General features: G+C 52.1%; 1 protein-coding gene across 1 annotated transcript in view; it reads left to right on the top strand.

Moving 5' to 3' along the window:
• Nucleotides 1–1638: 1638 nt before the first annotated feature.
• Nucleotides 1639–12670, top strand: part of LOC149336846 (uncharacterized) — a 63190-nt gene continuing 52158 nt past the window's right edge. The window contains exon 1 of the mRNA XM_089554254.1: nt 1639–3108. Coding sequence (XP_089410380.1) covers nt 1912–3108 — 1197 coding nt within the window. The 5' untranslated portion in view covers nt 1639–1911. The remainder of the gene's footprint in view (nt 3109–12670) is intronic.

Here is a 12670-nt window from a genome sequence, read left to right as displayed (position 1 = left end):
GGGGCACAGGAGGGGCACGATACCTCGGCAATCACTACGAATTGCGCTCGTATAACTTTGGTTAAGCCTGGGTAGCGTTTGGTAGCTGGTTAAGGGTAGCTTTCATTAAGCTTGGTAGGTTGCGAAAGCGAGCGCAGTCCTCTAACGGAAGGAACGCGGCGCGCCGCGTCTAAAGTAGGTTGTTGTTGTTGTGACTGAGAGAAGGATGAAAAGGAAATTGCATGGGCCTGCGAGCCAAGGCACCACCGCTGCCACGTGCAGATAGAGGAGAGGTGAGAGATCAGAGGAAAGAGAAAAAAAATATGGCTGAGGCTTAGCTAAGGTTAAGCCTAGTCAGATGCGAAGCATATTGGTGGGTAGGCTTGGAATTACATGGCTTTCGTTGGTTGAATACTTGGTCATTTTAATACAACCGCTAGAAGCCTTCGTCGTGGGGGAAGACAACGGTACAGCGGAACGCCGACTAACCCCGAGACGCGCGTTGGGTGAGCGCCTGGATTGCCACGGAAGCCGCGTCTGCCTGCCCGGTGGACCGAGCGTTTCACCTACACCGAGTGTGAACGTGCGTTCGAAATGCGTGGGAGTGCCGCTCGAGGACATTCCGGCGTCTGAGCGATGGCATCGTTCTCCGTCTACCAGCGCGTGACGGCGATCTGTCGTGACGTCATGTGTCACGTGGTATGTCACGTGGTGTGACGTCACTGTACCACGTGGTCTGCACGGCGTGCAACCACAGCGACGGCGCGCGGTGGACCCCCGCCTTCCTCTGTCGTGACGTCATGTGTCACTTGGTATGCCACGTGGTGTGACGTCACTGTACCACGTGGTCTGTACGGCGTGCAACCACAGCGACGGCGCGAGGTGGACCCCCGTCTTCCTCTGTCGTGACGTCATGTGTCACGTGGTATGTCACGTGGTGTGACGTCACTGTACCACGTGGTGTGCACGGCGTGTAACCACGGCGAAGGGCTGTAGTGTACCTCTAGTAATATGCTTCGCATAAAAAGAAAGAAAAGACGCGCGTCGCAGCAACAACAGCGTCCGCCGGAGCGGACGCTGCTGAAAAAAATCAGATAAGCGGCCGAAGCCGCGCTCGCCGAAGCAAGGACAGATACACACCTAACGCAGTGCGCCGCGTATACAGCATCCGTATTACGGAACTTTGTCAAAAATCTGTCAAAAGTTATTGACAGTGAGGTCAAAATGACGAAACGATGTGACGTCGACGCCTGACGCAAAATTGACGCAACGAGGAATCAGCCAATTACACCAGAGCGGCGTCCCGATGCATTTGCCTGCATGACGAGGGACCGTCTGCTAAATTTTTGCTAAAAGAGTAAATAAATGCACAGCGATAAAAATAATAATTATTTTATTTTGCCAAAAAATTGTGTTTAAAGCTAAAAAAATATGAAGAAAAACAAGAAGCGCAAGAAGTTAGGCTATTAAATTTCCTGGTGGGTAACTTTTGCTGCCGCGGGTGTGCGCAGACGGCGGTGAAACGTAAACAATCCGCTTTGCACGGAAACAGCTGTTCCACGCCTCGATACTGTTTTCTTACGTGGCGACGAAAATCAAGGTACTGTGCGGTTGTTCTAAGCGCGGAAAAATCGACGAAGCCAACGTGTTGAGGGGGACGCGCCTCAGCAGTCGGGAAGAGCGGACGTGTCTCACGTCGGCTCCGCCGAATTTTATGATCCTTTCCCGAAGCATTTGCCGAAGCGCTGCGACACCATCTGGCTACACTTCCAGAACAACGAGGAGACCACCCACCCTTGTTCAGGTGGGACCGTTTTCTCAAATCCTTCGAGAATTTGAAGACCAAGCGGATCGCGCGAGTTGCTAAGCCTAACAGTTAGGCCACGACTCAGCTGCCCGCCGCGGCTCCGCGGGCAAATTCTGCCGCAAACCATGACGACCCTGATGGGATACGACCCGGAGGGGATGCAGATTGTCACCATGCCGCAGGCGAAAACCCCAGTTTTCGACAAGGTTACGGAGGCGATTATCCAACGCAAGATAGAAGAGTGGGAACGCGCATCAGCCCGTGACAACCACTCGGCACGGCAAAAAGGTCGAACGCCAGATGGACGCGTCACCGCGGCAGGGGATACGCCGCTGCAGCAGACGCCCCGCACGCAAGTCAAGCGTTGGAAGCCTCCTCCGCAGCCGCGTCTGGACAAGCAAGATGCAGTGATCATAATCAAACCTAAAGGAACGCTGGATCTCAGCAAATTCAGGGGAAGCAACGCGGTCGGAAACGCCTTGCACATTGCTGCTGGCGTCGACAAGGGCTCAGCCGAGCTCAGCGTTTGGCCCATATGGGAACAGAACATCATCGTCGTCGGGGTGCGAGACGCCCAAATAATCAGAAAGATCCTGGCAATTCACGAAATTCAGCTGGGGGACAAGGCACAGGCAGTGTACTCCTACCTCCGCCCCTCCGACGACACTTGCAAAGGAGTAATACAAGTGGACCCGAGGGTTTCCAACGAAGACATCACGAACGCGCTTCGCTCCCCGGACGCACCAGTGGTGAGCGTGAGAAAATTAGGTTCCTCCAACGTGGCGGCCATCACGTTTGAAGGAAGAAAGGTTCCGTTTCACGTCTTCTACTACGGTGAAGTGGTTCCAGTACGCCTATACAAGAAAACAACGCCAGCCTGCGCACTGTGCGGGAAACTTGGACACCGGGCGGATGTTTGCCCTTGCCCTTCGAAGTCAAGATGTCCGCAGTGCGGTCAGCAAGATGTTCCAGAATCCCACGACTGCCAACCCAAGTGCACGGTCTGCGAAGGTCCACATCTCATGGGGTCGAATCAGTGCAAGTACAAGTACCGAACATCACAAAAAACCAAGCCCAAGACAGGAGAATTCAACCACCGGTCAAGATCCAGGCTTCGGAACCGGTCCGGCAGCAGAGGTCCATCGAGCAGCGGGGACCGACTGACCCACCAGGACCAGTCCAGCAACAAATCAGCACCACCCGGCTCACGCTCTTCAAGCAATGGACCTGGGACTACCGATAATGTGTCGCACAACAACGGCAGTCGTCCAGCCGAGAAGACAACAGGACCCCATAACAAGGAGCAGCGCAACGGCAGCAAGGTGAGCTGGGCAGATGTAGCTGCCTCCTCCCCCGAAGCGTTGGCTTACAAACGACTTAAAGCAGAGATTGAACAACTAAAATCAGAAAATAGCACATTGAAACAGCAGTTAGTCATCGCAGTCAATCCAAACAACACATTACCTCCATCGACGCAACAGGCATGTCCGATGGAAGAAGATAGGGCAGAGCTACACCCTCCGTCTCCACACCAGTTAGATGCTAGCACCCCCGAGAGGCAAGCAACTACACCAGACGCACCCCACCAGGCACCAACTCCGCAGGCACCACCATCGCAGGCACTAAAGCAGCAATATACAGAGCACCCCCAAACCCAGGAACGCATCACTCGCTTGGAAAAAACAATTCAAGACCTCATTGAAAATAAATTACAAATTATGATCGAGACGACAATCAAAAGTATGTTCGAATCAGTTATTAAACCCATGATGGAAAACCTCGAACCAGTTTTAATAAGGATGCAATCGCAGGAGATCAGAATTGACCGCAAACTTCAGGAATTATCAGATGGTTCTCACAACAGAGGCACAAAGCTGCAGGGTAAAATGGGAACTCGTCGCCTGCCAAGCACTCAGCCAGATCTACAACCTGAGGGCGCACCACATGATGAGGCACAAGTTTCTAGTGTTCAGCATGGCTCCACAACGTAGACATAAACTTACCATCCTACAGTGGAACTGCAGGGGACTAAAACGGAAGAGGGAAACATTACAGCAATACATAGACTGTCATCCCGATACGCCGCAAATAATAGCCCTGCAAGAAGTGAATATGGAGGCTAAGATCAGAGGATACTCAACACATCAAACAAATCCCTCGACATGCATCTTGGTCCACAAATCATGCACGGCAATAACTGTAGACCTTAATCTAGACAGCGACATTGAATATACCTTCATAAAAATACTGCCACAGCACAGAAACAGCAAGGGCACCTATATACTCAATATATATAGTCGCCCCAAAGAGCACCGCGTAGCCTTCGACGTGATCTTTCTTAAAGCCCTAAGAGAAGCCCAAAAAGCTCCCCTAGCTATAGTTGGCGACTTTAATGCTTCTAGCCCCCTATGGGGATACCCCAGGGAAGACACGAAAGGCAGAAAACTAGCATCCGCCATCGCTGACATGGCCCTGACCCTACTCACGGACCCGCAGCACCCGACGCGAGTCGGCACCAGCGTAACGCGGGATACTTCTCCCGACCTCACGCTCGTCCGCAATGCCCGCAACTATGAGTGGCTCAATACAGGAGAGACCCTAGGCAGCGATCACTACGTGCTGCAGACCATCTTCGAAAGCAACAAGCACAGCAAACCACGAGGGCAAGCCAGAATTACAGACTGGGAGACATTCAGAAAGGACACCAAACTAACCACATCCGAACAAATAACCAGGTACGAAGATTGGGCGGCTTCCATTCTCGACCTTAAAGAAAAGCTCACAAAGTCTCTTGCCACCACGGAGGACCACCCAGCTGTTGACAACCACCTCCTACACCTTTGGGAAGCAAGACGTAGTCTTATAAAACGGTGGAAAAAACAAAGACACAATCGGAAACTAAGACTTCGAATAGCCAAGCTTACTATTCAAGCAGACCAATACGCATGGGACCTCGCTCGCACCAATTGGCTAACGAAGTGCGAATCCCTCAAAGGCCGCCTAGACACCAAGGCTACATGGAACCTTCTGCGATGCCTAATTGACCCTCCGAAAGCGAAGAGTGAACAACACAGAAATTTACATCGAGCCCTACACAGCTTTCAAGGCACGGATCATGAACTCGTGGATGAACTCACGCGTCGCTATATCTGCACCGCGCGAGACCCACAACCCTACAATAAGGAGTACCGTGGGGAACCGAACGAAGACCTAGACAGAGATTTCACTTCAGAGGAAATCATTGCAGCACTAGCAGATATGCGCCGAGGCACAGCCCCGGGACAAGACAAAATTACTGTCGGACTTCTGGCCAACCTCGGCACGGAGGCTCTGCAGCAACTCACGGATTACATAAACGAATGTTGGCGTACCGGCACCATTCCACAAGCATGGAAAACAGCCAATGTACACTTTATTCCCAAACCCGGCAAGAAAATCAGCATTGAAAACCTGCGCCCCATATCCCTCACGTCGTGTGCAGGCAAACTCATGGAAAAGGCAGTCCACACCCGTCTCTCCAATTATCTTGAGGACAATGAGCTACTGCCACACACGATGTTTGCATTTCGGGCACACTTGTCCACCCATGATGTGCTTCTGCAAATCAAACGTGAAATCATTGATCCCGCACGCACGAACAGTAACCGAGCGCTTCTAACACTTGACCTCAAGGGAGCGTTTGACAATGTCAAACACTCCACAATCCTCAACAACCTCCACAGCATGAACTGCGGACAGCGAGCCTACTCGTACATCTGCGATTTCCTTACGGACAGAACCGTCAACATCAGCACCGGCTCAAAACACACAACGCAAGTGAAGATGGGCACGAGAGGCACTCCGCAAGGGGCAGTACTATCCCCACTTCTCTTCAACATTGCACTCCTAAATCTCCCACCTCTTCTCAATCAGGTACAGGGCATACGCCACGCCCTGTACGCTGATGATATAACCATCTGGACAACCACGGGAAGTATGGGAATGATTGAAGAACAACTACAAACCGCGGCGACAGCAGTTCAAAATTATGCCCGGGCGTGTGGACTAACGTGCTCACCCGAAAAATCCGAACTGATAGTCTTCCGTCAACGCAAGAATCAAGACACCATCAATATCCGCGTAGACAACTCACCCATCAAGGAAGTTCAGACCATGAAGATACTGGGTCTGTACATAAATAACAACGGCAACAACCTTCTTGCCCTCCAGAAACTACGGCTCGTGAGCGAGCAAGTCGCCAGGATGATCGCCAGGATAACGACGCGCAAATCGGGGATGCGAGAAGACGATACTCTGCGACTGGTGCAGGCTTTCGTTGTAAGCCGCGTCGTCTACGTAGCGCCCTACCTCCGCCTTAAGAAGCGTGACATCAAAAACCTCGACATCATAATCAGAACTGCCTACAAGAAGGCCCTGGGACTCCCTCTTGCGACATCCACGGACCGGCTCTTGCGACTGGGTGTGCACAACACGATCGATGAGCTGATAGAGGCACACCTTACGGCGCAGGTGGTACGGCTCTCCACAACTCGAACTGGCCGACAAGTCCTGAGTGATTTAAACATCAATTGCCCCCGACAGCTAGACACCAAAACCGACATCCCAGCCTCATGGAGAGGACAACTCAAGGCAGCTCCACTACCCAGGAATATGCACCCTGATTTTCACCAGTCAAGACGACAAGCACGAGCCGAAGCCATGAAAAGACACTACGGCGGGCGCGAGGGCGTGTTCTATGTCGATGCTGCGGGTCCCGAGCAGGGAATGACGGCCGTCGCGGTAGTGCACCAAAATACAACAGTCGACGGACTAGTACTGGCTAGCCAGGACATACTGGCTGCGGAAGAAGTGGCGATTGCTCTAGCTGCAACACACACTAGCTCAATATACATTCTCACAGATTCACAGACAGCGTATCGCAATTACCTCAGGGGCAGGGTCGCACCGCTAGCAGCTAAAATCCTGCAAGATAGCTACATCCGTGGCTACCAACCCACACACAAACACTTAATATGGGTACCAGGTCACCAGGGCATCCCAGGGAACGAGAGCGCACACGCCTCAGCCCGAGCATTTCTCCCCCGGGCACCCAGTGCGGATGCCGTGGAACCTCCTACCCCACTACTAACTTACAATGACATACTTCAGCACTTAAGATTATCCCGTCGGGTCTACCCTCCGCCGGCTAAGACACTAGATAAAGGGGAGGAACACCACCTCCGAAAGCTACAGACCAACACTTACAACAACCCACGAAGACTACATGCCATAGACCCGGAGTCATTTGACTCACAATGCAAATTCTGCGGGGAGAAGGCGGACCTGTACCATATGGTATGGGCCTGCCAACGAAATCAGGCGATCACTGTTAATAACCAGCCAACGCAGGAGGGGTGGGAGGCAGCTCTGTCCAGCTCGGACGGAAAGAGTCAAAAGCAACTCATCGAAAGAGCCCGGACAGCAGCCTACGCCAATGGGGTTCCGGACTGAGAGCTCCAACCACGGCTACAACCTCCTAAACCATTCCATTAAAATATTTTCACCACCAACGTGTTGAAGTCTGTGTTGTTCGGCTCTTACGGTCGATGAAAAAAGTGTCAAAGCGTGAAGCGTTGTATGTGATGTGTGGTCGTCTGTTTCGTTTTCATCGACCGGTAAACAGAAGACGACCACGAAGTGCGATTTGCAGGGGGAAATAAAGTTCTTTGTCAGCATAAGCATGTTTTATTTGTGTGTAGCTGTGGCACAAAGGTGACGTCGGCTGCCGAAGCTTGCATGAAAGCCGCCGGTCGCAACAAACCGCTGTGCACACAGCACCCGCCGCTGCACCGACAGCGCGCTCGCACGCACACACCTCCGAATTCATCGGCGAGTTCGTCGCACAGCCACACCGCAGTCTGCTTCTCCAGTCGAAAAAGGCGTCGGAACAGCTCGTCCGGCAAGTCGAACGCGTCTTCGTGCGCCCTCCATCGCCGTTGCTCGCGTCGCCGCAGCCGCCTCAGCCACATACGACGCCGTTGCCGCCGCCGCCATTTTCTGTCAAAAACGGAACGGTCCAATTTTGACCGCCTCGAAGACGTGAAAAAAAAACGTCAAAATGCGCCTCCATAATTAGGTGTGCAACGTCACCACTTCTGTCATGTCCGTGACGTAAACGCCAGCCACCCATGACGCAAGAAAGCAACATGGCCGCCGGCCACGGCCGACCAATAGGAGCGCGGCTACGGCGGGGCGTTTTGACTAGTTTTTGACAAGCTTTTATGCGAAGCATACTACTTTAGCTACCACTTCAGCCCTTCACTGTGGTTATGCGCCTCCAAATCACGTGATACATGACGTCACACCACGTGACACGATGACGTCACGACAGTGGAGAAACGGGGGCCCACCTCGCGCCGTCGCTGTGGTTGTGCGCCTCCAAATTACGCGACACGATGATGCTTCGCATTCTCCAGGCTTAACCAAGTTAAGCCTCAGCCATTTTTTATTTGACAGTTCCGTAATACGTGCCCAGCTGTGTCGGTGCAGACCCCGCCGCTGCACCGACAGCGCACTTGCATGCAAACCTCCCAATTCATCGGCGAGTTCGTCGCACAGCCACACCGCAGTCTGCCTCTCCAGTCGAAAAAGGCGTCGGAACAGCTCGTCCGGCAAGTCAAACGCGTCTTCGTGCGCCCTCCTTCGCCGTTGCTCGCGTCGCCGCTGCCGCCGCCGCCATTTTCTGTCAAAAACGGAACGGTCCAATTTTGACCGCCTCGAAGCCGTCAAAAAAAAAACGACAAAATGCGCCTGCATAATTAGGTGTGCAACGTCACCACTTCTGTCATGTCCGTGACGTAAACGCCAGCCACCCATGACGCAAGAAAGAAACATGGCCGCCGGCCACGGCCGACCAATAGGAGCGCGGCGACGGTGGGGCTTTTTGACGAGTTTTTGGCAAGTTTTTGATTTGACAGTTCCGTAATACGGGCCCAGCATGAACGGCTACCGGCCGCCGTTACCGGACGAGCCGAGTTGGTAGCCCGTCTCTCGCTCCTGGTATGCCGTCACGCTGAGACGTCACTAAGCATGGTATGACGTCAGGGGTCATTCTAAATGTCACGCCTGGCTACCGGAAGACGCTGCAGGACGACTCGACTTGGTAGCCCATCTCTCACACTGGCATGACGTCAGAGGTCATTCTAAACGTCAAACGTGGCTACCTGCCGCCGCTAGGCGAAAGGCTGTTCATGAGCGTATCTGCTGCTCGCAATAAAGAGCGAGCTGCTCGCAATAAACAGAGAGCAGCAGATATCGCAATCAACAGCCACGGAGATGAAGCATTTCCACAGCGCGGTTGCAGGCGGGCTGAAGGAATGGCGACGGCAACGGCAATTGGTCAAAGGGGGTGGGGAGGAGACTATGTTCGTGCTTGGAAAGCATCGCAAAATCTCTAATGTCTTCGCGGTGCTAAGTCGACGCGGATGTCATCTGAAGCGGACGACGTTGAAAAGAAAAACTTCGTTCAGAAGCCTAAGTTAGGCAGTCGAATAGAATTAAATTCGTTTGGAAGGCACTCAAAACGCCGATGTATCTTAAATGCTGTATGTAAAACGCCTCTTTTAAGGCGAAAGCCTTTAATGGCTCATGCTCGCGGTGTCCGCCCGTGTTCGCGGCGTCCGTTCATGCTCGCGGCGTCCGTCCTTGCGCTGGGATCGTGCCAAGTGTGGCCTCTCCCCCGCGCAGCGGCACAACCTCCTCCGTAATTTCCTTTCCTCAAATTCATTTTCTTCACTACGGGTCCTCTTTTTGTTTCTTCTTTCACTCCCACTTCCTCCCTTCCTCCGCAAAAGTATTACGGGTACAGTTACTTTCTTAATTTTCATGTTCTTAACTACGGCCCCTCTTTGTCTTTCTTCTTTGACTCCCACTGCCTCTCTTCCTGTACGGTGCGGTTCGGGTGTCCACCGCGACGGTTGCTAGGCAACGGCTCTTGCAGCCGCAACAACGACACAAAAGCGCGATTCAGGCGTCCACTGACCCAGGGCGCCAGTTATGAGCGCTTCCTTTCTTTAAAATGATCTCAGTGTAAAACGTCAATGCTAACGCCAATGAACACAACGAACGCCGAACGAAGAACGGCGGCGCCGCGAAACACGCGCCAAAAAGCTGGGCTCTAAAACACTGCAATCAAAATAGAGACCGCAGTGGCCAAATAAAAACCGCACATGCGGGAATCCCGCAACGCCCCAAGCGGTTCGGGGAAGCGGTGGTGGGTTGACCACAAGGCTTTCGCCAAGCACACTTTAGAATTTGCAAAGTGTCTTCGGTAATTTTAAGGCCGATCTTCACTTGCGTATCGTGGCGGCGGCCTACGACCTAACGTCTACGCCGGCGGCGCGCCCCGAGTGAGTCGTCCACCCGCAGCAACATAGCATCTCAAAACGTTCAACGTGGCTACGACCCGACCCTCACACCGTAGCCTGGTCCGAGGTTCCGTAAACTCCAACGCCCGATAGCCCGGATTCTGCGCCAATTGAGATTACCAGGCTTTTTGTTCGGATCGTATGGTAAATAAATCTAAGACCGTTCTTATCTGTACATGGCACTACTTCTTTAATTATTCTCATGTTCTTGTGTTTAAACAGCTGTGTGTTTCAAAATTATATCTGTTTCTAGTGGTGTTTCAGTTTCCTCTTGCATTTTAAGCAAACCCTAGATATGCTTCCACCTGTATTTCATATTTCCGCTTCTATACGCGCACTACGCTTGACTACAGAGGGACAGAGGCCTAGTCAAGCATTGCAGCCTTCAGCCTCTGCCCCTGCAGCAGGCCTTGCATGTCTGTTCAAACTAAATAAATACATAAAGTGGAATGAAGAAGACAGTGCGCCAGCACCAACGACGACGAAGCGATTTATACGGCCTCCGATCCCCCGCCGTGGGTATGTGCCATTAAAGGGAGACTGAAGCACTTTTTTTGAAAATCAGGCTGGCAGCGGCGTGGTATAGTTTTTCATGCTTTATACTGGAATATCGTATCCAAATAAGGCAAAAACAAGCGCGAGTTGCCTTTTTTACCCGAAATATGCGGCCTGTGCCACGGGGCACGCCGCGCGGCGCGCCGCCGCGCGTGATTCGTCAAGAGAGGTCGTGACGTCACTTTGAGGACTGGAGAAGCTGCCGATGCGGATCCGGCGCTGCGTTGAGTGCAGATCGCAGCTTTCCGTGTCGTTGTAAAAGCGAATACGGCGACTATTTTCTTTTACTGACCTCCGAAGAAAAGGATACTACAGCTTGCTAATTCCACGTATCGCCTGAAACCAAAATAAACACAAGCAAAAAATTCTACGCCTAGCAAAAGCATACGCCAGCGTCAAAGTCGCGATGAAGACCATGCGTAAAGGGTGGCAGCACAACCTCGGCTCGTGTTCTCGGAAAGGAAGGGGTGTGAACAATACTCAAGTCAATTACCACTCCCGGACTCCTGGCTCACCCGGAAGAGCGTCATCCTAAAGAAAAGGCGTAAAGCACTGTGTACAAAAAATCCTGTTCTCAGTACCCGGCGTTGCAGGTTGGGGCAAGAAAGTATTTCAAGGAAACGACGAAGGAGCACGAAGTTGATGTCAAAATTAGCGGAGCCCAGTGGCCAAGCACTGCGAGGCATGTGACCACAGAATAGTGACGCAATCATTGTGCGCTGGAAACCAAGCCAAATACGCGCACAAGGCTGCTGCTTCACTCGTGGCGCGTTGAGCAGATCCCAGAAAATATTAATCGCTGCCTCGGAAACGTTCGCCTTTCCTAGATTTGCAGTTTAGGTTCAGTGAAGTAGTTGCCAACTATATGTGTGTTTAAAAGCCAAGCTAGCTGCAACTCGCCCGCTAACACAACTTGATGAAGAAACCGAGTAAGGTTGCGGTGTTTTTTTGCAAAAACTCGGTTGGCATTCATTTAACTCATAAATTTGCATCCGAAATCAACGTCGAACGCTTTCATTTTAACCGCTTAGCTACGATTAAACGAGATGCCGCATGTGAAGAGCTTCGATGCTTGCTTGCTTTGCTTTATTGTGCTTTGCTCTGCTTGCTTGCTTGCTTGCTTGCTTGCCTGCTTGGACACGTCGAACCGAGTATAAAATCACTAACCGAGCCTTGCTGAACACGTCTCAGGTGGCTGGCCGCACCTAAGCTGAGGAGAGCGACACATGCTTAAGCCTTTATAAGGTTTCTTCAGGGGCTAAGTGAGCATGTTTCTACTTTTAAAAGAGGCTTCTTCGGAATGGTGACAAGCCTCTCATGCGCGAGAAAATCGGAAAAACTGTGTCATGGTTCAGCCGCGCCTTTTCGATAGAAATCTCCAGAGGTCACATTAGGGACAAGCTCTGCATGTAGCCGCTCTTACGAAAGTGCTTCGCGCAGAGTATGCTTGCTTTGGTCAGCTTGAATTCTTGGTCACAGCAGCGAGCGCTTGCGCTGCGAGCTTATGATCTTGCGAAAAACAGTGGAAGACGACACAGTCTCGGCCGTATTTGTTCATGGACACGAACGCAGAGTAGTACCTCGTGTTGAATCTGATTCTCAAGGTCGGCTGACACACTTCGCACGTCACAACGCACGCAGCACGAGAAACAACGCGCGCTGAAAGCTCGCTCGGGTGCGCCGAAGTATCCCCGGCTCCTCAACGTGACGTCACGTTGGCCGATATGGACGAGGTTTCCCTCTCCGCTGTCCTCCTCTCCTGCGCTCGAGCGGGGCGCGGGAGATTTGAACATCGAGTTTTTAATTGGTGATTGCGCCACTGTTTTAGCAAAAATCGAAAAAATAATTTCGCAGACGTGATCAGCAATGACACTACTTCAAAACCCTAAAAAATTAGCTGATTCGAAAACCGCCTCAGTATCCC

The sequence above is a fragment of the Amblyomma mixtum genome, chromosome 7 (assembly GCF_055824585.1).
Source record: "Amblyomma mixtum isolate Tamu chromosome 7, ASM5582458v1, whole genome shotgun sequence".
Lineage (NCBI taxonomy): Eukaryota > Metazoa > Arthropoda > Arachnida > Ixodida > Ixodidae > Amblyomma > Amblyomma mixtum.
The sequence above is the reverse complement of the archived record's forward strand: the minus strand, read 5'-3'. Positions and strand labels throughout refer to the sequence as shown.